Source organism: Elgaria multicarinata, chromosome 1 (genome assembly GCF_023053635.1).
Source record: "Elgaria multicarinata webbii isolate HBS135686 ecotype San Diego chromosome 1, rElgMul1.1.pri, whole genome shotgun sequence".
Lineage (NCBI taxonomy): Eukaryota > Metazoa > Chordata > Lepidosauria > Squamata > Anguidae > Elgaria > Elgaria multicarinata.
In genome coordinates this window covers 179,310,296-179,336,905 of record NC_086171.1, presented here as the reverse complement: position 1 = coordinate 179,336,905, position 26,610 = coordinate 179,310,296, and the positions used below count along the sequence as shown (strand labels likewise).

The 26,610-nt window shown below is 42.6% G+C and overlaps 2 protein-coding genes across 2 annotated transcripts; one reads left to right on the top strand and one right to left on the bottom strand.

Annotated features, from left to right (window-relative positions):
- Positions 1–238: 238 nt before the first annotated feature.
- TIMM17A (translocase of inner mitochondrial membrane 17A) lies at positions 239–8,772 on the top strand. Its single transcript, XM_063119788.1, has 6 exons — positions 239–270; positions 2,118–2,217; positions 3,068–3,131; positions 6,017–6,145; positions 6,611–6,721; positions 7,465–8,772. The coding sequence occupies exons 1-6, from the start codon at positions 245–247 to the stop codon at positions 7,533–7,535; spliced, it is 501 nt and encodes a 166-aa protein (XP_062975858.1). The 5' UTR covers positions 239–244; the 3' UTR covers positions 7,536–8,772.
- Positions 8,773–15,629: 6,857 nt separating this feature from the next.
- On the bottom strand, positions 15,630–23,930 carry LOC134394375 (alpha-1,6-mannosyl-glycoprotein 4-beta-N-acetylglucosaminyltransferase-like). Its single transcript, XM_063119775.1, has 3 exons — positions 23,762–23,930; positions 18,943–19,090; positions 15,630–16,794 (listed from the first exon to the last, which is right to left on the bottom strand). The coding sequence occupies exons 1-3, from the start codon at positions 23,861–23,863 to the stop codon at positions 15,650–15,652; spliced, it is 1,395 nt and encodes a 464-aa protein (XP_062975845.1). The 5' UTR covers positions 23,864–23,930; the 3' UTR covers positions 15,630–15,649.
- Positions 23,931–26,610: the final 2,680 nt, after the last annotated feature.

The window sequence follows — 26,610 nt, the reverse complement described above, 5'->3', positions numbered from 1 at the left end:
CGTGCCAAATACTAAAGCGACGCTACTCTCGCTCCGCTCCTGGCCAACGGCGGCTTCACTTTTTTCTGTTTTTAGCTTGAAGTTCATGGCATGTGCCCGTCTACCCTTTTTGCTCTCTTTGTTACTCGAGCGCCCGCCCCTTCGGCTTGGGCAGCCAATGGCTGCGCTCGGAGTCTCGCCGGGGCCACGTGACTCACATGCCGGTAGCCGGCTGACTGAGCCCGTCGTCCGTGCGGGAGCCAAGATGGAGGAGTACGCGCGCGAGCCCTGGTGAGGATCCGCGCCTGAGTCTCACTCCTTTCCCCGAAGGGAGGAAGAGCAGAGCAGGGCAGGGCGCAGGCCCGGCGCGCTCGGGCTCTTCTCAACGGGAGCAGTTGGCGGGAGCCGCGTGGTTTTCCCTCCTCCTGCCGAAGCGTGGGGCCCATGACCTTGGAGGGAAGGGAGGGGAGCGGCCGGTCGCGTGGGTCATCCGGTCCTTACAGATCGCGAGGGCTCGGGGTGTCTTCCTGCTGAAGACGGAGAAGGGCGCCTTGCTGCTGCCTCCGGCAGCCCAGGGCGCGCGGTTCCCTCGCGGGTGGCTGAAGGAGCGATCCCCAGGGGCTCTCAGCGAGACAGAATAATGGGCTTAGGCGCCCTGTAGCCGGCTAGAACGGACAGGCCTTTGGATCGCCTCGCCAAAGGAAAAGCGGCTTTCTAGAACAGAGCAACCTTCCCCAACCTGGTGCCTTTAAGATGTGCCGGACAATGGTCACATCATCCTCGGACAGCATGGCCAATGAGGTGATGGGAGTTGTAATCCAACACATCTGGAGAGCGCTAGGTTGAGCGCTGATGTAGAACTTAATGGGGGATGGGGGGAAATCTCTCTGTAACACTGATCAGTTTTGATATTGGCACCTTTGACTTGCCTCTAACTAGATAGGACAGCAGGTAGATCATGATCAGAGTGGACCCCTGGCTACTTTCTGGTGTATCATCGTAACTATCGTATTTCTTCGATTGTAAGACATCATCGATTGTAAGACGCACACTAATTTCAGTACAACCAACAGAAAAAAAACCCTAAGACACACCCGCGATTCTAAGACGCACCCCATTTTTAGAGACCTTTATATGGGGAAAAAAGTACGTCTTTGAATCAAAGAAATAGGGTAATGCCTCCTGCTTCCTAGGATTCTTGCAGAGAATGCTCTGGTCTCTGACCCAGCAAGGCATGACATGGATTCTTAAGCAAATGTGCATGCATGGAAGGACTTAAAATCATTTTGGTCTTGCCTTAAGAGATCCTGAGTATGCACTCTTGTTTTATAACATTGATGGAGTATACACACAAGATGTATGTTGCACAAGAGTGGGAACAGTACTCTCCTTGGCTTGCATCCAGTTGTGTTGTTTCACCAGTGGGAGTGAACAACTGATGGAGCAGATTTTGTAAGTTGGATCTGAGGGTAGAAATACACTTTATGAAACCCGTGGGCATGCTGCTCCTCTCCTGTCATCACAGTATATGTTTTCCTGCACGGACAGTATTTGCTAATGGCTGCTGTTCGCATTAGGATGTAGGGTATGTGTTATTGCACATTACTGAAGGAGAGAACACAAAGGCTGCCGTTTTTAGCTGCAGCAGCCCTGTGTTTTACATAACCCAGGGGTGGGGAGCCTGTGGCTCTCCAGAAGTTGTTGGACTCTGGCTAATGTGCCCAGTAGATCAGGGATGATGGGGTCTGGAAGGGCTTATATTTTCTGGCTTCCTTGGATGGACAGGGAAGTGGCTTTAATATAAGATCAGTCAATTCCATGAGTTCCTTTTACGGGGTTAGGGTGTAGTCCTGTAAACACTTACCTATGTATAAGTCCCATTGAACTTGTGGAACATATCAGTAAACATGTATAAGAACACACTATTAATCAAGTGTAGCAAGCAGGTTGGTTGGGTGCTATTAAAGTAAAAATTCCAAATAGTTGCAAAGCAGATCCTTGGGCATATTTAAGTCTCCCTTTGGATCCAGCCCATAACAAAGAAGAGAATCCTATTGTGAACTGGAAAGTAAACTATTTGATTACAGTGATGTTATGTTTGCAAGACTGAGCATATTAATGTGTATTCTTTCATTTAGCCCGTGGAGAATAGTGGATGACTGTGGTGGTGCCTTCACAATGGGAGCCATTGGTGGAGGCATCTTTCAAGCCGTCAAAGGATTCAGAAATTCTCCAGTAGTGAGTTAAAATTATTTCTTGTGGATTTTTGATTATATTGGGTATTTTTTTAGTGATTAAAGGCAATGGGGTGAAGGAAACTTCATACAGTTATTTTAAGGGAGAGACTGTGCTGCTACACACTATGGCAGATCTCCAAGAAGGGAAGCCCTTCTTGGAGATAAAATATTGGATGCTAAATACCTCTTAAATTCAGCTCAGGAGATATAACAAACATGTGGGGTTATTGTTCTTTTTAAACCTGTTTGATGTGTATGGTTTTACACAGACAAAGTGACAAAACAGCTGAAAGCAAATTTCTGTCAAAACAAATGAAGCGTGGGATGTATAAAAAGTTTAACATTGCAGTAGCCTTCCCATTGCAGAATTTTTTTAGTACAACTATTAATTCCAATGAGTCCTATGGTTTGGGAACAGCCCATTTAAAACTACTGGCTGTAATTGAACCTTGAAGGCTTTCCCCCTACAATGAGCAACTTCTGGGTGAGCAGGGGGTTGGACTCAATGGTCTTGTAGGCAACTTCCAACTCTACTATTCTATGATTCTATGAGTTGAACTTGGGGGGCTGGGAGGAAGCCTTGGCAAGCCAGATTCAGCCCACAGCTACTTCTGTCACCCAGAAGTATATAAATGTTTGATGAATTAGCATGTTGCATCTACAGATGAGTTAAATCAGTGTGTTTGCATTTTAAATCATCTTGATTCCATGGATTTTGGGGGAGGGGGGAGTGTTTAAAAACCAGTGCCTTTGTTTCAGGTTTGTAGATTTAGGCTAAATGCAAACTAAATACAATATGTGAATAGATTAAAGTAACTATTGTTCCAATTGTGTACTTTTATCTCTTGTAGGGTGTAAATTATCGCTTGCGGGGTAGTTTGACAGCTATTAAAACCAGAGCGCCACAATTGGGAGGTAATTGTGCTATTGTCTTTTCCTACTCTATTTTAAAAGGAAAATTGATAGCAATTCTCATGAGTCACAGTCTCAGCTTGCCTTCAGCGCATAACTTGTTAAATGAACTAAATGTTGGGAGTACTAGAGCGCAAGTGTACAGATTTGTAGAATTAGCTCCTCATGGGCAGCATGTCATTTGCAGCTTTTTATGTGTTCAGCCACAATTGTATCATAACTCCCTTATTCCGAACACAAGTTGCCTCATTCAGTACCAATTTTCAGCTCTGTGAGCCTGTTTTGGGACTTATTTTAATTTTCACTCCAGTTTTGTTGAGGAATTTTATGAAATATACTCTTCTGCAGTCCGGAAGAGTACAGATCAGACTTGTACAACATTAAGCTTACATTGGGCCTGTTCAGACAATGTGCGAAGCCATGGTTAGGCTGCTAACCCTTTTGCAGCAAATGGTTAGTGAGTGTGTTTAAACTGTGGTTATGTAACCACCATGGTTAGGAATGGTTCACATTACGCCAGTCCTTTTACAACTTCATTGGCGGCCAGTCCAGGTCCGGGCCCGATTCAAAGTGCTGGTATTAACATTCAAAGCCCTAAACGATTTGGGGCCAGGTTATTTGAAGGAATGCCTCCTCCCATATGTACCTGCCCGGACCTTAAGATCATCCACAGGGACCCTTCTTCATGAGCCCCTGTCAAAGGAAGTGAGGCAGGTGGCTACTAGGAGGAGGGCTTTCTCTGCTGTGGCACCCTGGCTGTGGAATGAGCTCCCCAGAGAGGTCCGCCTGGCGCCTACACTGTACTCCTTTTGTCGCCAGCTGAAGACCTTTTTATTCATAAGTATTTTAACACTTAATTTTAACTTAAATTTAAATTTTACTATTCTAATTCTGTATTTTAATCTTATATCAATATCTGCTGTGTGGTTTTATCCTGGTTGTGCTTTTTATACTGTATTTTGTATTTGTGTTTTTAGACTGTTGGTTATTTTATTATGGTTTTAATTTTTGTGAACCGCCCAGAGAGCTTCGGCTATTGGGCGGTATAAAAATGTAATAAATAAATAAATAAATAAATCATGGCACATAAGTCATGGTTCAAACAACATGCTAAGCCATAATGTTTAGCTCCAAATGCTTAACCACCATGGCTTAGCGTGTCATCTGAACAGGGTCATTAATGTCAACAAATTAGTATATGGAAGATACAAACTTGCACAGGTAGTTGTGCTTGACTTCCATGGTATACTATGAGCCTGCACATACTTTAGGAATGTGTGCAGGACTGTAGTCTTGATTGGAATAACTGCTGCAGGACTGCATTTTTCTTTAAAGTTTTTTTTGAATAGTGGTGTAGTGGAGCCAAGCCTCACAAGGATGTAACCCCTGCACTTTTTTATTAACAGAGATGCTGACATCATTCCCTGTTCCCTCTGAGTTTAGCTGCAGTAGACACAATAGGTGGGGGGGGGAATGAATTTTTCAGGCAACAATATACTGTTGTCAGTTATAATGCAAAGTATTTTGGGGTGGCTTGGGTTGAATGGGCAGTTAAGAACCACCAGCTTTCCAGAACACCTGCTTTTGGTGCAGATGAAAAGTGTCTGACTGGTTTGTTGGTATGGCTCAACACAGCTGCCTGCATTTTCGGACCCTCATTGGGTGTGCGGTTATTTGGTCTGTCATGACAAGCTCTTCTACTTCAACATTTACCATTATACCACTGGTTTTGAAAGGTCAACTGCACTGTGAGAAAGATTCCAGGAGAGAGAGAGAGAGAGAGAGGCAGGCAAAGATAATATCCGATGCTGCTCCAGCTGGACTGCCCCTGCCTCCATCCAACTGCCCCTTGGGAATGAACAGATGGAAGCAGGCAGGCAGGCAAAGAAAACAAGTGCCTGCTTCAGCTGGACTGTTTTTTGTGTGTTTTAAGTCAGGAGTGGGGAGTCCATGGACTGCGTTTCATGTGGCCCACAGCACCTCTGGCAAGCTCCACCTGAGCCTTCTGGGTTGGGGAAGGGACAGGCCCCTCAGCGCCCAAGCAGGAACAAGAGTGCCTTGAAAGCATAGGTCTGGCTGGGTGCTTGCATTCAAAATGAGCGTGTGTCTGAATGAATGGATGGATGTGTGTACGTGTGAGAGATTTTTAAGGGAGAAAAGGTGAGAACCTCTGGGCTGGTGATGATCTTAAGAGAGAGAGAGAGCCTTTCTACACCTAAGGGAATGTGACCCACAGGAGGAAAGAAGGCTGTCTATTCTTGTTCTAACTGTATGGCTTGTAAGGTATGAATTGCATTTTACTAATATTGTGAGCTGCTTTGAGGACTTAAACACAATACAGATTGATTAAATAAACCACACTCTAGTGTGTGCCTTCGCCCTTTTAGACTATCAGTGAGGAGCTGCTGGTGAGTGGCAGCTGTATTCCAAGGCAGATTCGGCTAGAGGGTACAGTGAATCGTGTCTCAATAGAAAAGGAGCATATAGATAGTGAGAGATGTAATTGTTATCTCAAGTTTTATCTTGGAATTTTGGCTTATAAATGCATCTGTTGGGGCATAATCCTATACATGTTTACCAAGTAAACAGCCCTACAACTCCCAGCATGCCCAAGCCATCATGGCTGACTGGAGGGTTATTGGGAGTTGTAGGACTTCTGTCTAAACATGCATAGGATTGTGCCTTTAGTTGTTAAAGTTTTGAACAATTATTGACAAGTTTCTTCACAACCATGGGCTTTGCTTCTTCGGTGAGTTAGAAGTTACATTTCCATATCTTCTACCTGTACTAGGATCATTGCATTAATAACCAAAAACTTGAATAAGGAAACTGCTGTTATTACTTTTGTCACCAGTTCTGAACTCTAAATAGGTTTTCCCTTCAAATAGGTAGCTTTGCTGTCTGGGGTGGTCTCTTCTCTATGATTGACTGTAGTATGGTGAAAGCAAGAGGAAAAGAAGATCCTTGGAACTCCATCACCAGTGGTGCCTTAACTGGTGCCATATTAGCTGCAAGAAGTAAGGACTTTAGTTCAGAATGAATTCTTATTAAAAAGCATTTTATCCTAAATGAAAAATACTTTCATGTCTGCCAAATTATTAAAAAGTAGGACAATCCTCTGTCTTTAATCTGTGTTAGCATATGTTTCTGACTGTTCTTTTTTTACAGTGTAAAGAGTTTTTTAAAAAGTTAGAACATATAGTGAATACTATATTATTGCACCTTTAGCAGGAAATCCAACAATATTACTTTAGCACTAGGAAGACATTTACGAAGAGAATAATAGACTGCCTATTCTTTAAACAATCCACATTATTTCTTCAATATTTCTTATCACATATACTTTCCCACCTAAAATGTGTAAAATTGACAGTGTGTTTGACATTTCCAACATTTATAGTTGGTAGAATAGTATATATTCTGGCACACCATTATGAAATGTTTTTTTTAAAGCCACCTTTCTCCTATTTTGCCTCTTTCAGATGGGCCAATTGCCATGGTTGGGTCTGCAGCTATGGGAGGAATTCTTCTAGCTTTAATTGAAGGAGCAGGTATCCTATTAACAAGGTTTGCATCTACACAATTTCCAAATGGTAAGATATCTATCTTAATTCCTGGTATAATAGAAGACATTAATAATGCTTCCTTGAGGCGTTATTCATGTAATTGATACATCTTTATGTGAGTGACTCTTCTTTATATGAGCGAAGATCATTCTAAACCATAAAGAGATTTAAGCAAAAGGGTTTGTTAGGGAAACCAAGATAGAATAATTCAGAGAAGTGGTTGTCCCAAATTTGTTGAGGAATTTTAATAGTCTTACTTAAAACATGGTAAACATCAAACAAGCCACATGATGATGATTCCAGAGAGCTGCCAACTCTCATTTTAATCTTACGTGGCAGGAATACCCAAAATATGTGTGAGAGCACATTAGTTTACTGTAAGAGAGCTATTAGTATACTGGGAGAAAACAGTGGAAGGCTTCTGGGAGCACATTCTACCTACCCTCAGAGGAAGCTACCTGCTGTGTCTCTGCATGACTCGCTGATCTGGCCTTGCCTCCTTCCATTCAGCTTCCAACATAATGTCACAGTACCGAGGAGCTAATCTCTGCACTTTCACCTACTTTCTCCTGCTGTACTGCACTGTCTGCTACTGGAGATGAAATAAATTAATCCCAGTTTGTGTTCAAAGATTGTGGTTGATCTGCTAATAGGTACAAAATAGTTTGATTATAATAAGCTGTAAATGACTGAAATGCTTAATCTGAAAACAACCATTGTGACATGCTGGAGTGTATTGAATACAATGTTTTTTATTATTATTATTGCAGGTCCTCAGTTTTCAGAAGACCCCTCGCAGTTACAACCCTCTCCATTTGGAGACTATAGGCAGTATCAGTGATGTCTTGTATTCTCCTGTTTCATGTTGTACAAATTGTCGCCCTTAAAAGGGCAAGCAAGATGCAGCATCACTTGAAGACTTTGCATTGAACGTGTACATCTAGATGTTTCCGTATTTTTCACAATATTTAAAAGATTATGAATACTGGGATTCCATTATTGTAAAATGGATATGAAATGCCTGAAAAACTCCTTAGTTGAGCCTTGTCTTAAGAGGACCAAGCAATGTATTGTTACAGAAAGACATGAATCTGAGGCCTTTACATTATAGTCTTGACCACAATGGTGCCATGAAGTTTAAGGGTCAGAACAGCCATGCAGCACCAGAGCTGCCTGCCCAATACGTCAGAGGAGAGTGTGGAAGTAACAGGGCAAATGGAATGTGTCTGCTTGTTTTCCTTCTGTCTCCTAACAGACTTCAATACCACATTTAGATATGAGACTGACGTGTTAAGGAAAATCATTACAATGTTTGAATGTTAACACTTGGAAGTGGTATTTTGTTGGCGAAAACTACTGAGGGAGTCCAAAAAGCTATACAGGCCACCTTTCTTTGCTTTGTAAAGTATTTAAGGATTCACATTGGCTTTTTCTAGGGTTGTCCTAGGCTAGAAGGCTGCGCAGTTTTAATGCCTGAGCACTTTGAGCCCTTACAATTAGGTCTTGTATGTAATTTACATAATAGTGTATGAGGGGGATGCTGACAATCTGATGGCGTAATTTTCACATGTAAAGTCTACTGCTCATAAACTTGACAAGTTTGCAGAGCCTGTATATTTTCAAGCTTTAGCTGTTTTAAGTAGACTTTCCATGCCTGAATACAAATTAACAATACATCCACATTTACTTAATTGAAACTCCTACTTTGCAGAGAAGCATGCTTGTAAATGTGTAACGTTCAGCAAGCTGAATTACACTTGGTAATCCAGACACTTGGCATTATACAATGTTTAATTACTGTCCAATATTTTACATTAGAATGTGCACAAGGTATAAATGTACTATTTGTCTTCAACCTAAATATGTGAATGAAGAGCTACCTGTACCTACAAGGTGAACGACTCCATAAGCTGTGTCAGTGGGAGGACTCATTAGAAACTTGAAACAAAAAGAAATGAAGACTCTATTTGCACAAGCACTTGTCCAAAAAAACCAACAGTACAATACTTGCCGGGTCTCTTTGCAAAGCTAAAATTAAATTACGTCCCTCTAGTGGCAACCTGTGTCTCATTACTCCATTCTCAAATACGTGATACAAGGATCTACATACCTGTCGAAAAGTCCACCAGCTTTATGAGTAATGTGCGTAAAGGTGGGTAGCGCATGAGTGAATTTATTGAGGCAGCTCTTGCCTGAAGACGGCAGCAGGCGCATCACCTGTATGTACCTCCTCAGACCCTTAGGTCATCTTTATTATTATTATTATTTATTTATATAGCACCATCAATGTACATGGTGCTGTACAGAGTAAAACAGTAAATAGCAAGACCCTGCCGCATAGGCTTACATTCTAATAAAATCATAAGACAATAAGGAGGGGAAGAGAATGCAAACAGGCACTGGGTAGGGTAAAACTAACAGTATAAAGTCAGAACAAAATCAAGTTTTAAAAGCTTTAGGAAAAAGAAAAGTTTTTAGCTGAGCTTTAAAAGCTGTGGTTGAACTTGTAGTTCTCAAATGTTATGGAAGAGCGTTCCAGGCATAAGGGGCAGCAGAAGAAAATGGACGAAGCCGAGCAAGGGAAGTAGAGACCCTTGGGCATCTTCAGAGGCCCTCTTCTGGGTGCACCCGCCAAAGGAGGTGAAAACTGGCTCTTATATGAAGGTGGGTAGATTTTGACTGCAAAAACACCCTGAAGGGAACATTAAGTCTTCATTGCAGGAGGGAGCTTAGGCTTTCCTACCGAAAAAGCCACAGCGTCAGTGGCCATTTGGCTCACTGAGCCCATTCCCTCCCTCTCGTAGCTGATGTGGTGCTCTCTGCCTCAACTACATCTCAGCGCTTGGAAAAGGAGTGCGAAGATGGGGGAAAGGGGGTGGTCCAGGCATGGGGAGGGGAGGAGACTAGACAAGCTGCCTTACGCAGCTTCCTATCCACACCCGTGGCTCCTGTCCTGCTTGGAAGTGACATGGCTAGATGAGCAAAATGCCAGCCTAGTGAAAATTTAGGTTGGCCACAGCACAGAGGTGAAGATGGCCACATTGCATTGGAGACTTGGCAGCTTCCAACTTAGGAGGTGCCAACAATCTCCATAAGATTGCTCCCTAAAACTTGATACAACTGGTGCCGTCCAAATATTAGGGCGAGATCATTCCATAAATTGGCACCACCATGGCGAATGCCCACTTCCTGGTTGCTGTGAGATAGTCTGCAGGTTGTACTGCCAGCAAGTCCTCCAATGATCGCACATCTGTATTGGGGAACACCATTTGACCACCACCTCTGAAGAGCGGCTATTGGGCGGTATAGAAATGTAATAAATAAATAAAATTGACAAGCAGGGTCATGTGTGAAGAAGCAGTCCTTCAATTATCTTAATCCCACACAGTTGAGGACTTTGTATATAATAACCAGCATCTTGAATTGGGTCAGGAAATAAATAAATAGCATCCACTTATTTAAGCTATTTTGTTAAATGCTGGTGGAATTGGTATGTTTGAGGATAGGAGATTTCATAGTGGGACATCTCATATTCTGTACATTCATCATATCAGTGGCCCAGAAGGAAGCCATCAAAAAGTGGGGCTGACCGCTTAGGAAAGCAAATTGATACCTCTCAATTGTGATTTGTAGAAAATACTTTTCTTTCATCATAGCACTCTCCACCCCACACGATTTCTACCAGGAAGTGCCTACTCTTAAGAAAGCTGCTGTAGACTAAAATATGTTCATTGACTAGCTATGTCCAACTGACTAGCCTGGATTTAGGGTGACCATTTGGAAAGGAGAACAAGGCTCCTGTATCTTTAACAGTCATATAGAAAAGAGAAGCTACAGAGCCCTGCCCTCTTTTGTATCTGGTCACTCTAGTATAGCTCCTGCAGCTTTAACTTTTGTGATGAAGAGGGAATTTTACCAGTTGCTGCATGCATACAAATGATACCTGTTGAAATTACCTTTTCCATACAACTGCTAAGTCACACATATATGTAAGCATCTGCCAATAGAGGACTTCATGCAAGTAGTCTCCAGTCTCCGGAAGCTTATACTATAATAAATCTGTTAGTCTTAGGTATCACAGAAGGCAGGGAGAAATAGTAAATTGTAAACCTTGGCATGTACATTGACTGGGTTCGGACAATCAGTGTGTGGGGGAACTATGCAGCATTGGTTGTTTCCTGTCCCCACCCCACACATGCCAGACACGCAACTGGAATTACCCTGATCACCCGCACTGTGTCACAGGTTGCCGTGTCGACTGAACCTGGTATGCAGTGCAGGAGTAGTGACTTTTCCCCACTCTACAACACATGGCTTGCAGTTGGGATTGTAAGGTGGGTGAGAAGTCCTGCACCACATTCGGACAACACAGCAACCTGCTACGTGGCACAAGTAATTAGGGCAATCCTGGTCATATGACCAGCACATGCAAAGGTGGGGAAAACAACTGAGGCTGCGTTGTTTCTCCTGTTGATCATCTGAACAACCCCATTAACTGGCTTCTGCTGAGGTCCCTTGGCAAGAGACTTAGTTATGTCAATTAATGGCCTGTTTAACTTATTGTTCTGCCAATAAGTGGAAACACAAAGGGGTCTGCATAAGGGAGAGCTAGGCAAATACTTTTACCTGGCTATTGAGAAACTTAGTACCTCCATTTTTACAGAGCTTCAAGTTAACTTTGAAGGAACAGCCAGATCAGGATATATTACTTGAACATTACAGAAATACAGAGGATTGTTAATGCATGTTTGAAAATGCTTTTATTTCTTCAGAGGGAGAGACTGAGACTGTTCTAAATTACAAACACAGAAAGGCATCTTGTGTCTACAGCAATAGTTGCCTTATGCAGTGCTACTCAGATCCCAGGGGCAGTGGTACTCAGGTTTTGTTTTCCTTTGGAAGAGAGAACGCTAGAGGCTTTTTGCACTTTTGTAATATTTGGTTCATTTACAAATAAATAGAAGTAGAGCAAAGACGGAAACAAGCAGAACTGCATTGATCATATCACGCAGCAGATCCACTATCTCTTTGCTAATTCAGGTACCAGGTTTGGATGACAGCGATGGTGGGAAAGGGAGGGAGGTGTTGTGGAGGACGGAGCTGTGTGTGCCACTCAGCCTGCTGCCCACAGGTGAAGTGGAGGATGTTGTCCCAATGCCAGCATGGAACTAAGATTCAACCCTTACACTGAACAAACCCATTCTCCAAGCATGGATCTTTGGGTAGCCAAAAGGCACACAAAGAGGGAGCTTTCATTAGGCTTGGGGAAATCCAAAGGTTTGCAGATGAACAAAAACTCTTCATTAAGAAACCTTAAAGGGAAGGGGAGACCCAAAACAGGTCATTGAGCATACTCAGTGGTTACTGTATGCTGACTGTAGGGGAAGGAGCAATGGGAAATGACAGTCGGGGTAGGAAACTGAGTGGCATATTGTGGAAAGGGCATGGCTTTCTGGCTGGCATGCTGATCAGAAGCACTCAACACTGCAATATTTTCTTGCAGGTCCTACTTGTTAATTTCTAAAAAGGAAACCTCTACCAGTAATTCAAGGCCTTTAACATGCCATCTCCCTAGCAAAGGAAATTACTGCAACAGCTGAGTAGGTATGCAAGATGCATACCCATTTATGGAAGGGACTCTGAGATTTAGGGCATGACAACGTCTAGTTCCAATAGTGATTAGAACCAATCGTGAGTTTTGGTTGAAGTTTGAACTCTGAACAGTAGTTAAATGCATTATTCAGGATCAGACAATGTGATAAAATTTAAAAGTGAGATCTAGTTGCCCCACTAAAAAATAAAGCCTATCTAATTAAAGAATGGGAAATCTTGGATGAGACAAGTGTGACAATGGTCCTGTTCATGTGTAAGAACAACGCATAGGTTTAAAAACTGATGGTTTGTCATTATGTGTGAACCAAATCATAAGGTGATAACACATCTGGCTGAAATCGAAACCAACAATCTAGAAACTTGATGAGCTGACCATAAGCATCTTTCCATTTCAATATGGCTTTGAGTACAGGCAACACAGCTGCAATATAGGCAAGAGGTATACCAACATTAATATTCAGAACAAACATCTAAATGGAGGTCCAGGTCCTGACCAGTCATTTAAGTCACTTGTAAGATGCCACTGATTTATGAGGCTGTGAATATAAACCCTCTTCTTGAGAACTCTTTAGCCCCTTTCTGGAACCATCAGAAGTGCAGGAGAAACTTCATTTGCTTAGTTTCTCTCCTGAAGAAACTGAATAAAGTGGAGATTGGAAGAGCTCCACGTGGCTGTGAGCCAGGCCTGGCTGAGGTTGCTGTTAGAATATGCTGCAGTAATAGGAAATGGACGTCCTCAGCGCCAAGGATGCTGATGCACCTGCCTTGCTTTTAATTTGGCCCAGAGAATAAGCTGCTGTTCCAGGTGATGATTTTCAGCCCTAAGGCCATGCCTGCTGGGGATGGTAGTAGTTGTAGTCCAGCCCATCTGAAAGGCACCAGAATGTGGAAGGCTGCAAATCTGGAAGTACTTTAGATAATCTGGCAGCTACTAATACCAAAAGTTGTTCTGATTACATTCAACTGTGCAAGCTTTATCTACATATATATTATGCAAATTATAATTCCAGGCAAAGAAAAAAATGTGCCTGTGTCGATCACATTTTGGGGGGAGTTAAAAATAAATACCAAAAAAGAAAACTTCTAAATCATTCAGTACAACACTAAAGTGCAAGAAGATGGTCCCATGGCTTTAGTTTTAAAAAGAGAAGTCTTTAAAGACGGAGCTTTTGTAAAAATGTGTTTCATGTAAATTTGGTGAAGGATTAGATGTCACTCAATGCCATCTCCTGTTATACTGTCACTTATAGAGCGAGGTATAGGTGACAGGTGATATGGTTGGTAGCGCTAGAGCTGGGGAACTGATGATGTCCTTCCTCCATCCCTTTGCTCCACAGTAACCATGGATGCAAATTTGGCTCCTGCTTGTTCAATTACAATGGATACTTCTTGATTTGTACAGCCTGAGAATGTGGACAGGTTCCTTGGAGTGGTAAGGCCTACTACTTCTGTGCTACTTTGCCCTTCCTGGTTTATAAAAGCAGCTAGTGCGGTGGACTGGCTGAGCAAGTAAGGGTAGTGGTAAATGCCTCTTTACAGCAAGCTGTGATTCTGTCTTGCTTAAAGGAGGCAAGACCTTTGTTTTAAAAAAGGAAGTCCCTCCCTGAGCCCCACTGAATTAGATAATTTCTGGTTGGTCCCCAACATTTCATTCTTAGGCAAGGTGCTGGAATGTGTGGTGGATTCTCGGTTCTAGGGATTTCTGGATGAGACACATTATCTAGATCCATTTTGATTTGGCTTCAGGCCTGGTAATAGGACAGAGACTGCTGTGATCACCTTGGTGGATAATCTATACCAGGAACTGGACAGGGGAAATGTGTCCCTGTAAATACTACTGGACCTTTTGGTGGCTTTTGTTACTATTGTCTCCTTTTGAGGCGTCTGAGGTGAGACTCGGAGGCACTGCTATTCCAATTCTTCTTGAAGGGGTGATCTCAGAAGGTGATGCTGGGAATTTCCTGCTTGATGCCATGGCTATTGGCCTGGGGCGTTCCTCATGGTTTCATCTTATCCTCCATGCTATTTAACATATACATGAGACTACTGAGAGAGTTTGTCTGATGTTTTGAGGTTTGGTGCCACCACTATGCTGATGACACCCAACTCTTATATTCCCTTTCCATCTAAATGCAAGGAAGCTGTTCTTGTTCTAAATTGGTACCTGATATTAGTAAATTAGTAAATTGGATGAAGGCAAACAAATTGAAGCATAATCTAAACAAGATCGACGTGCTTTTGATCAGTGAAAAGGCAGATCAGAGAATAGGGATTCAATCTGTTCTGGACAGGAGAAGACACAGGCTCACAGTTTGGGTGTACTCTTGAATTTGTCCTTGAACTTAGATGCCCAAGTCTCAGCGGTGGCTAGGAGTATGTTTGCATGGATGAGGATAGCGTACCTACAGATGTCTGATCTGCCAGGGTCTTGCATGCCTTGGCTACATCCTGTCTGGTTTACTGTAACATGCTGCCTTTGGAAACTTTTCAGGAACTTCAGTGGTCCAGAATACCATGGCCAGACTGTTGACCAGGGCCAGATACAGGGAGCACATGACTCTGTTACAGCAGCTTCACTGGTTACCAGCATGTTTCTGGTGAGAATACAAAGTGCTGGTTATGATCTATAAAGCCCTATATGGTTTGGGACCAGGCTACCTGAAAGACAGCCTTCTCCCATACAAGTCCTCCATGTTCTTAAGACCTTTTAGAGAGGCCTTTCTTTTGAGACTGCTACCTTCAGTATGTGTTTGGTGGTGGCCAGAGAGAGACTTTTTGTAGGCACTTCCAGGCTGTGGAACTCCCCTCCCCCACCCAAGGGAGGCTTAGTTTGCTCCCTCTCTGCTGTCCTTAACCATTTTTAATTGTGCCTGTAATCTCCCTTGAGTCCTGGTTTTGGTAGAAAGGCATATTACAAATCAATTCAAATAAATAAGGGAAATCCTGGGTTTACAAGCTAGGCTTTCTACTCTGTTTCAGCATCCACTCTTACCATTGTTTCTCCAGCCCTGCTTACAAAAACTGTACAGTCAATGAGAATGGTGGAAGGAAGATGGGCGCCAAGTAGCCCAGTCTGGAGACAGAGAGAACTCAATCAGGGAGCCTCCCCTGACGTGCAGCTGAAAACACTGGAGAACACTATTGGGAACATCTGATGCTCTGGGATGATATGTAGATAAAAAAAAACATCTGAAGTTGTACATTTTATAGGCACTCATCATGATGGAGAATGCAGAATCCACTTTTCCCTCTGCCTATTGGATTGCTGCGCAAATAGGGAATGACCACCAATGGCAGCATTCTTACACTGTTGAGAACCTGATTGTCCAGCATGGAGTTCCTTCAGTGCCCAGATTTTGTCCAGATGCTTATGCTGTTTATGACCAGCCATTCACTCTGATTCTTAGTCACTGTGATGCGCACACACTCGGGAGCAGAGGCTGTGCTGTTCTCCAGACTCTGTCTGTCGAAGTTTCCATTCTTAAAGAGCCCAATGGTGGTGTAGCTGGTGCAGTGCAGGCCGCGCATGTTCCTTCCGGTGCCCAACTCCACAATCCCGGCCCGGAGATAGTCCTCTGGGCGCTGCTTAGAGCCTGTATGGATCTGGATGCGGAAGAGGCGGGCAGCCTGCTTAAACACAAGAGTAAACGAATTGCCGGCAGATGGGGTCTTCCCCCAAAAGTAGTCCTCCATGCTGCTGTAAGCCTTATAGGGTAGATAGTTCTCAAATGTCACAATATCTGTAACCATATCTGCAGGGGGATTGTCAGGGAGGGTAGAGAGGTCCTCTTCAAAGTCTTCATCTTTCAGCTTGTTTGCAGTGCCCTGGAAGGAAGAGTAATGGCCAATGTGCTGGAAGAGGGATGGCTTGAAACGAATCACGTCCTTCTGGGTAAGGAGGAGGCGAAAGTGCACAAAAAGCCAGTCACACGGCATCTCTTGGTAAAAGAGCATGAGGAACCGAGCAAGTTGGGGCAGATCGCTGGAGTGGTAGAGCTTGCCGATAAAGCCAAGCTTGGAGAACTCCAGGGTGACCCAGTAGGATCCCCCCAGGGCTGCCACCCTCTTTTGGATGGCGGTGAAGAAAGACTTGGAACAGTGAATGTCGTCCTCGATCATGAGGTAGTAGGTGGAAAGGTTGGCTGCAAAATTCATGAGGTAGGCATAATCCACATTCTGTTTAGACCTGAATTGCACACGGTCTTCAGCATCATTGAAGTTCCTTTTTAGGCCTTCCAGGGGAGGGTAGTACTCAGAAGGGGCATGGATAACTAGTAGGCGGCCCATCAGGAGCTGAGGAGCAAATTGCTTGGCAACTTTCTCCACCACTTGAGCGTTCCACTCCTGGTCCGTATCAGCTAAGTGTACCACCACCACCATCTCCTTCAGCTCTTCTGATGTTGATTGTTCAAAGACGGACCTCAGGGTTTCCAGGAGATAGTTCTCCCGCTTCCGCTTGACAGAGCACAGCCCCACTGTCAGAAACTCTGCAATAAAGAGCAAAGGGGTGCACCTCATAAATGCAAGAAATACTAGCACTGACTACAATAGTCTTATTGTTTCTCTCATCAATGCCAAATGCAGTTCCTTGCAGCTTCACAAGGACTCAGGGTCACTAAAGGAAAGTAATGGGGCAAACAAATTAGAGTACTTCTTCACACAGTATATAACCAACTGAAGGAATTTGCTGTGACAGGATTGGGGGAAAACTGGGGGGGAAAACCATTTTTCCCATTTTTCCCCGAAGCGTTTTTTGGTGTTTTTTTCAAAAAATTGAAAAAATGAAGAAAAAGTTGATTATGGGATGTTTTATTTTAGCATGATGAATAAAATGTTTAAGACAAGGTGTTCAGATATTTACTTCTCCAAATAATTTCGAAAAACTATGTACAGTATTAGATTATTACAATTTCTCTGCACTGAGGAAAAGCAACTCCTAGGTTGCAAATTGAGACTACAACTCTCAAATGCAAGAGCAAGATGCATTTCTGCCTCTAGGGGGCAGCACTGCAATTGAAGCAGAGACTGAAACTGATAGTGATAGCTATAGCTCAGAAAATGAGTCTGATTAAATTTCATGCATATTCATTGAATCTTGGTTCCCCTCCTTTTTCTTAGTTCTTTTTATGGGAATGGGTGCTTTATGTCTGCTTGACACTGTGGAGGACTAGCGGAGACATAAATAATTTTCTTTGTTACTAATGTTGATGTTTCTTCTGATGTTGTTTTTTTAAACTGTTTTTGCCTGCTCCTCATAAACAGGGAAACCAAAGAGGTTCCTTACAGTTCAGGTGTTCCTAACAGTTCAGGAGCTTGTAGCTCCAGTTGTTACCAAAAAAGTAATTTTTTAAAAAAAGAAAAGTAAATTCAGTTTGTAATAATTGTTTCAATTGACTGTACTTTTAATATACCAAATGTAATAATTTTATGCCAAACCAACTTGGACATAATTACATTTTATATTCCTAAAGTAACAAAGTGACTTTCAATCTGTAAAAAGTGCTAATGTTACATTATTTCAATTTTCCCAAAAAATTTCATTTCCCCCCGAAACCCCCCAGAAAAAAATGTTTTTTTTCCCGTGGCTTCAAATTTCTGGAAATGTTACATCTCTAGGTGCGGGGGGTGGGTGCGGGGTGGGTGGGGAATGGGAACTGTTATGATGAGTGCTTGCCCTTCAAAATTGACCATTACACCACTGCTCCAGGCACTTCCACTACCTTGGAAATACAGGAAGTAAGATGGATAGAAAGTAACAGCAGTAGCTCTACTGGGAAATACAATAGAGGAGGGAAGTTATGGGGGTCAAATGCTGTATGGCTCCAGCTCCATTCCCTCCACTGGGTGGCAGTGTGAGGCCAGCAATGGGCAGAGGTGTCCCACTGGTAGAGATATATGAGAAATTAGTTTCAGTTTGTTTTTGATCATAATTTATCCGGTTTGCCCCTTACGGTCCGAACACAGACTCAGATACAATCTGCAGTTGAAATCTGTACATTTCTGAGCTTGTAATGTAATTCACAGACCCAAAAAATGTGTTCTACAGCATGCCTACACTTGAAAAAACATGCACATGAAAGAACATGTATTTTTTTTAAAAAAAAAAAAGCTCACAAACACGCTTTAATCAAAGGGAGAAGAATCCGTACATTTAAAAAATGTGCATGAAAATATGCATGGATTTTCACGTGGGAAGAAAAATCTGATACAGACTTGAGTCAGAACAATCTTTGAGATGGAGTTCGGGGAATTTCAGCATGCTCAGGTTTTGCTGATTTGCACATCATCTCTGCCTAATGATATGCCTGCAGCTGTAGAAGGAAGGGGCCTTGAGTGTTTCTGTTATGTCACACACAGAGATAACTACTAGGATTAATGGTAAAAGCATGGCTCCATGCAGAGACCTGTGTTCAGGAAATGATGAGAGCCTAGCAGTGACTCATGCTGCTCTGCCAAGGCAGAGCAAGGCAGATGCTTGGGCATCCCAAAATTGGCTCCCAGATGTCTGTGTGGCTACACAGACTGTTCTATGCATTCCATTACAGCAACCTGAATTGCAAACTCTTTGGGGCGTCTAACAGCCTACTTTGTCAAGGTTTTATTTGATCTGCCTGATGGAGGTCTGCGGTACTCACTTTTCTGGAGTGGGGGGGCGCCAGCAAGATAGCGATAAGATACATTCAAGAAGTTGGTGGCATTGCCTAGCTGTTGAATGTTTTGTCGGTTCCAGTCAGCGTGAAGCTGGTTCAGCCCCACACTCTGAGCCCATCGCCGTATCGCCTTCTGTAAAGAAACAAGACAGAAATAGTTATAAATGGTCAGCAGGGGAGATTAGTGGCTTCAGTTTTGGTAGGGTGGAGATTCCATTTTGGGTTTTAGTTACAACCAGCCAGAAGTCTAAAGGAACTATCTAAGGTGCTGGACCCATTTTGGGGATGGGATTCAGCACCTTGGATAGTTCATTTAGCCTTTTTTTGGCTGGTTGTAACTAAAACCAAGAATGGAATCTCTTTCTCACCGAAACTGGAACCACCACCTTCCCCTATTAGTCAGGGACCACGGGTCATCCCGTGTGCAACTTCCATTGTGCAGAAATGTTGTGTAATTGTAATTCACTTCCATGTACAGAAATGTGCAATTGTTTTGGTGATGAAGAGTTGTGTGAAAATAATGTCGATACTTGTGAACCAGTTTTTGACACTTATGAAAGTGAAGATAGTGAAATAGATGAAGATGTACCCGTTGTTTAACCATGATGTTTTTATTTTAATTATATGTGGATAAATGTTAAGATTGCATACTGTTCCTATTGTATTTATTGATTACTAATAAGTTATTATTACTTTTTGGATTAATATGACCATTATTTTTTTCATAAAAAACCCCCCTTTAACTAACAAAAAAATAACTGAAATTGGATGAAATCAAACAAAGATACAAAGGGCCAAAAATTCACTAATATTTTCATTTTTTAAAATTTTACAAAAGAATGGTTAGGTGTACATGGAAAATGGTTAGATAACAAAATAAAGAACTTAAAAACCCTGTAATCTGTAAAAAATTTTTTTAAATAAGTTGATATTTAACAAAGTTATGAGTAAATACATGATACGGGATACAAATGGCCACCATTTTGAAACAACGCCATTCTGAAAGTGGCACCAAGGCATTTCGGTATCTCCACATATATAGAAACAAGAAAAAAAAGGTGCCATGCTTTCTTCACAAAGTTGCACACGGGACCTAATTTTTGAACATATGGTCCCTGACTATATTCCATAGCACATATATTCCAGAGGACTTCAGCAGCCCCACACTGTCGGCTCTTCATCTCTAAATAATAAGGCTCTGTGCATGGTAGTTTCTTGTCATCTCCTGCTCTCCTCACCATCACACCTGTTGATAGATAACTTGTGTACTCAAATACATCCATCTGGAAATAAAACAAGGCCACCCAAAAACAAAGTAGTTATTTCTACATACTTAGGGGACTCCTGAAAAATGCAGAAGGTGCAACTTAAAAGAAATTAAAAACAAAAACAAAATCCCAACAACCAGAACAGCACTCTGAGCTTCCAGGACCACAATGGAACATTAAAGGCATAGAGATAAGAAAAGTATGGAGCAGTATGGAATCTGGAGAGGGAATTCACACGGAATATCAAAAACAGGCACTCTTGTCTTGCTTCTGGCTATTGTCCACAGATGTGTGTGTGCACACACAACTCGGGCATAGCTACACACAGCTCCCACTTTTGTTTGAGGGTGGGGATGGGGAGAAAGGGTCAAAAGTAGTGGTGGAGTACGTTTGTTTGTTCTGTCTTACCTTTTGTTTATGGGTAAAGTGTCAGGGTAGTGAATGAGGCTACCCCTTCTCTCTCTCTCTCTCTGTCACCCTCTTCTCCTTCCCCCTTTCTCCCTGCCCAGTGGTCTGCCAGGGGATGGACTGATCACTCTAGCCAGAGATTTGACTGATGAGTCCTTTTGGAATTAGGCTGGAGGCAGTGGGAGGGCAAATGAAATTAGGCCACAGGAAAGGAATCACAAGTGGGACAGGTTATGTGAGTCTATCACTTCAGTCTATGGTTAAGGGTACTTGACACACAGAATGTTAGAGCATTAATGAAGAGAGGTGGAAAATAGAGGGCAAAGGGAATGACCTGCTCAACTCGCTAGCAACTTGGAAAGAATCCTGGAGTTGGGGAACTTCTTTTGAGAGCAGCAAATGGGAAAGGAATTGTTTTTCTTTCTTAGTCTCCGCAGCCAACTTCCCTCCCCACTGCTATTAGCAATAAAATGCCAGCCATTTTATTGTTGGCAGCCATCTCCAAAAAGGAGCCCTCTAGAGCTATATAGCACAGCAGAGAAAGGTCTCAAGGGGGGGAAGGTATCCATTTTGGGGACAGGAGCAGGCGGAAGAAACATCATGGCCTGCTCCTGTTGGGCTCTTCCCCCACCCCCACAGGGCAAACTGTCATCTTGGCCCTGTGGGGAAGAAGACGGACCAAGGGGACAGGAGCAGGCGGAATAAACATCACGGCCTGCTCCTGTTGGACTCTCCTCCTTCGGGAGCAGGACAATCCCATCAGCCCTGTTCCCAGTCCACTTAATCAATCTCTCTCTCTCTCTCTCTCTCTCTCTCTCTCTTTACCTCTTCCCCCCTGGACTCCTTTTCCTTGTGTGTCATGTCTTTATTAGACTGTAAGCCTGAGGGCAGGGACTGTCTTTTTTGCTAAGTGTAAGCCGCTCCGAGAGCCTTTTTTGGCTGAGGAGTGGGGCATAAATATGATAAACAAATAAATAAATAATAAATGTCCCCACATCCCAAGAGGCCTGAATGACATTGTAAGGTTCCTGTCCCCGCTACATGAACAAAGGCACTCCTCTCAGGGGGTTGCAGGCCCCACTTGTTAGGATTGTAATGGGCAAGCAGGAGCCCAGAGGTATGCTGGCTTGATGTCTTTGCTGGTCTCACTCTGCTTGATTCTCCTACGACTGAGGAGTGGGAGGCAGTGATGCTGGAGGATTTTATTCTGTTGGCATTTTTAAGCAAACCAACCCGATTCACATTTCTTGGATTAACGTGCAGATCTTAACACAGTTATCCTTCAACTTTCACACTTCTCCAGATTTTGTGTCACATATCTCAGCTCAAGAATTGTACCAAACCCAATATTTTATGCTAAAATGTGTACCAAAATAATACGAATTTTCATAAGCTTTACCAAAAAAAAAAAAAAAAAAAGCAGATTGATGTAGAAACAGGATGGAACAGAATCATGAATGAACACATCAGAAACTGACCTGGACCCGAAAGAGACTGATCTATCTGTCCTTACTAGGATGTTAGACTGGTTCCTTAAGAAAGAAATAGGTCTCTATACTATGTTGTTCCTATCTTAGGCAGCAGATTTTGGACTACAATTAAAAGACAGGAAGTTGTCAATTGTATCATTTATTATTATACTAATGAACAGACTTGGCTTTCCACAGGTGGGAATAGCCCTTATGTTGACACAGCAAAAGCTGCACACAATCTTTTGCAGCTGTCTGAGTAAAGCCATACCTGCTGGCACCCCAGGAACAGCCTCTGCTGTGCACCCTTATAGCCCCTTCACAAAGAGGTTTCTCTACTCTACAGCCTTGATGGGGGCAGGCTGTCCCACATCAGGGGAAGTGGCAGGCCTATAACTCTGTCCCTCAGCCTACTAATCTCCCCTGGCTTCAGACTATATTGACTGGAAAGCTATGTGCTGGTTTGGGAAGAATGCCCCTAGTGGCAGACTTAGACACTTTGTGCTGGTTTGGAACATCTGCCTCTTCTGACTGAAAATGTTGAAGGCGTCTGTCCACCCTATTTCCCTGAGGAAGTGGGGGCTGTCTCACAGCAGGTTGGAAGGAGCAGGCCTATAACTCTGTCCCTCAGCCTACTAATCTCCCCTGGTTTCAAACTATATTGACTGCAAAGCTATGTGGTGGTTTGGGAAGAGTACCCCTAGTGGCAGATTTAGACACACAGACACATTTAGATTAATTTCATAGAATCATAGAATAGCAGAGTTGGAAGGGGCCTACAAGGCCATCGAGTCCAACCCCCTGCTCAATGCAGGAATCCACCCTAAAGCATCCCTGACAGATGATTGTCCAGCTGCCTCTTGAATGCCTCTAGTGTGGGAGAGCCCACAACCTCCCTAGGTAGCTGATTCCACCGTTGCACTGCTCTAACAGTCAGGAAGTTTTTCCTGATGTCCAGCTGGAATCTGGCTTCCTTTAACTTGAGCCCGTTATTCCGTGTCCTGCACTCTGGGAGGATCGAGAAGAGATCCTGGCCCTCCTCTGTGTGACAACCTTTTAAGTATTTGAAGAGTGCTATCATGTCTCCCCTCAATCTTATCTTCTCCAGGCTAAACATGCCCAGTTCTTTCAGTCTCTCTTCATAGGGCTTTGTTTCTAGACCTCTGATCATCCTGGTTGCCCTCCTCTGAACACGCTCCAGCTTGTCTGCATCCTTCTTGAATTAATGCATTTTTTAAAAAAGGTAACCCTGAGGTGCATAATTCTAGGGTTCCCATAGTATGCATGCTACGTTTCAGGTGTCTAGGTTGGAGCTATGGAGGTAACAGATGGGCGAACAGACAGTATTGATATTGACCACCACTGAAGTTCCATTTGGCTTTTCTTTCTCAATCACCAAAATGTTTTAGTCTGTCTGTGCTGCCTCCCATGGGTGGAATGTCTGAGCCTAAAGGAAAAGATCCTGGATCCAAAAAGGTGGCGCCTAAATCCTTACATTAAAGTAGCTCCCTGGAAACAACTTTTTCTTGCAGTGATTTTGGGGAAGCCATTGCAAGAGTGTTTGGGACGTCTAATGGGACGAGAGATCAAAGACATGGGCATGACAACTTTCTGCTTTTCCTTTTTACACCCAGAACAAGCGTGTTATGCTAAGCTTACCGTCTCAGAATCCTCTTGGGTCCAAGGAGTCAGATTTATGATGAGCAGGAACATAAGTAAAGAAATGGCTACTGCAAGTGAACGTCTCAGAAAACACCTCATGACAACTGGCACCCTAGGAAGAAATGCTTCCTGTTGGAGGCTAGTGACACCATAGACGCTTTGCCTTCACCCTGTCAGCTGTGGGGAAATATGAAGAGCTATATCAGAAAGGCACAATAGTGAAGTTTCAGCCATGATACTGGGTTTTGTATCCAGGAAAACTTGCATTAACTTAGAGCCGTGCCAGTACCCAAAGGTCCTAGAACCACTGGCTTGAGTACAGAATCTTTGCCTTCCCAAATCACACATGAGTAAACATTACTTTTATAGGTACTATAAAAGGAACTAAAACAGTAATTAGGGAAATGTAAAAACCAACATTAATAATTCACTAAAAATAATTAATGTTATTTATTTATTTCATGTCTATACTGCCCAAAAGGCAGTATAGAAATGGGCAGCTCACAAAACAATGAAAACTATAAAATATAAGAGCATAAAACAGCACAAACATTTACAAATAAGCATAAAAACAACTACACACGAAGAAAAACATAAAACCAACAGCAGCACTCAGATATAAAAAGCATGACACCATTTTAAAAAACTGAAGTATTAAAAAGACTGGGAGAATAAAAAGATCTTCACCTGGCACCAAAAAGACTATAATATACACGTGAAGCAAGCTTCCCTTGGGAGGGTATTCCACAACCAGCGCACCACGACTGAAAAGTCTCTCTCCTTTGTAGTTACCTGCCTCACCCCATTTGGAAAGAGCACCCAGAGGAGGGTCGCTGGAGATTACCTTGTGTCCGAGCCAGGATACATGGCAGGAGACAATCCTTCAGGTAACCCAGGAACAAGCTATATAGGAATTTAGAAGCTAATATCACCACTTTGAATAATGCATGGAAACAGTCTGGAAGAAGTGCTGATCACAAAGCACTGGCATAATATAACTGTATTGTCCAGTCATTGACAGCAATCTCGCTGCTCTACTTTGGACCTGATGAAATTTCTGGACTGTTTTCAAAAGCAGCTCCAAATATAATGCATTACAGTAATCCAATCCAAGTTACCAGAGTGTTCTTCCCCCCTAATTTTTTTATTTGCAATTATAACAGAGACAAAAAAAGATAAACAGAGAAAACAACAAAAACATTACAAAAAAGAATATTGGTTGACAGTAACTGTGCACATCATTAATAAAAACTAAAGAGAGAAGAAAAAGATTCAACACTTCTGTTTTCAACATATACATTAATATAAACAGTCCATACATCTAAATAAGCACCCAGATGAAATTGATGTCTGAAAAATATTCAACTGTTCAAATGCAATAAGAGCAGTAAGATCTTCAGACCACTGAATGATAGGTAATAGATGTTTAAGCTTTTAGTATGAGTCTCTTTGCAACTGCAAGGGCTCTCAAAGTCCACTTTTGCGGTTCACTTTTGCCCGTATCATAGGAATATAATTTAATTTAAGAGGTTACCAGAATGCTAATAATTGACCTTATCATGGAGCAAGTGTAGTGAATTTACAGGACCAGTTGAATGGTAAGGTATTTAGCAAATCATTTTACCATGAGGACATCAACACCTAGGTCCAGATATAGCAACACCACCTAATCAAGCAACACTTAGATTAAGTGCTTCATAATGAGATATGCCACAGCAGTCAGGAACTTAGATATGCATACACCCCAGGCAGATGTGGCATAATTATTGATAAGCACAGTAGGTAGACGATGAATGCCCTCAACTTTAAGTACTGCAATTCAAGCACAGCACTGTTTTGATTAGTTTTCACCCGTCTGGAGTTAGCCCTTTTGAGACCCCTGCACAAATCATCTTTATCCTTTGTCTGATTGTCTGAAACCAATATTGACCCTGCCCAAAAGGCTTCTTCCCTTTTTGGTTTTATTGTCTTCTTTGGATCAGAGCCTTTGTCCCAGTATAGTCTTTGTTTAAATCCTATAAGAACCACTGACTTCTCTCAGAGCAGCACTAGAGTCCCCAATTTGCTTAGCCCCAACCTCTGCAACTCACTGCAAAGTCCAAGCCAGTTTGACCCAGATTCTCTACACCTGTCCATAGCCTAGTCTTCTATGCACCACAGTCCTCAGTTTAGCTGCCAAGTGGGACTTTGAGCTAATCTCCCCATCACTTGAACCCGGTGCATTGATGTCTACATTATTCATGTTGCCTTTTGTTTCATTTGCCTAATATATTTTGTTTGAAATATATGAACTGACTAGTTCATATAGTACCTCTTGCCAACCACCAAATTCCCAAGAATAGTTACCGTGTATATTTTTTATTTTTTGGTGTTCGATAAAATATCCATTTTCGAAGGGACTGGTGTACATGTGTGCCTCATTGGGCCACCTTTGCGAAGATGTTCTACAACCAAAGTTCAAAAGTCCCTCACATGGGTATATGAATACATGAACACATGTATGCTTTACACATGTCTGGAGAGGACATTTGGTAACAAAACAGAGAGTGGGAATTAATGGGAAATGTTCACAGCGGGGAATGTGAACAGTGATATCCCCCAAGGGGCTGCATTGGGACTGATGCTTTTTAACTTGTTCATAAATGATCACTAGTTAGTTAGGCAAAGACACAGTGAAGAGCTTCAGAAACACATCTGCAAACTGGGGGAAAGGCTAATTCTCTGTTGGGAATTATTAGGAAAAGAATAAAAAACATTTACAATTATACAATCTATGGTGCAACGACACTTGGAATACTATGTGCAATTCTGGTCACTTCACCCAAAATAGTGTATTATGGAGATGG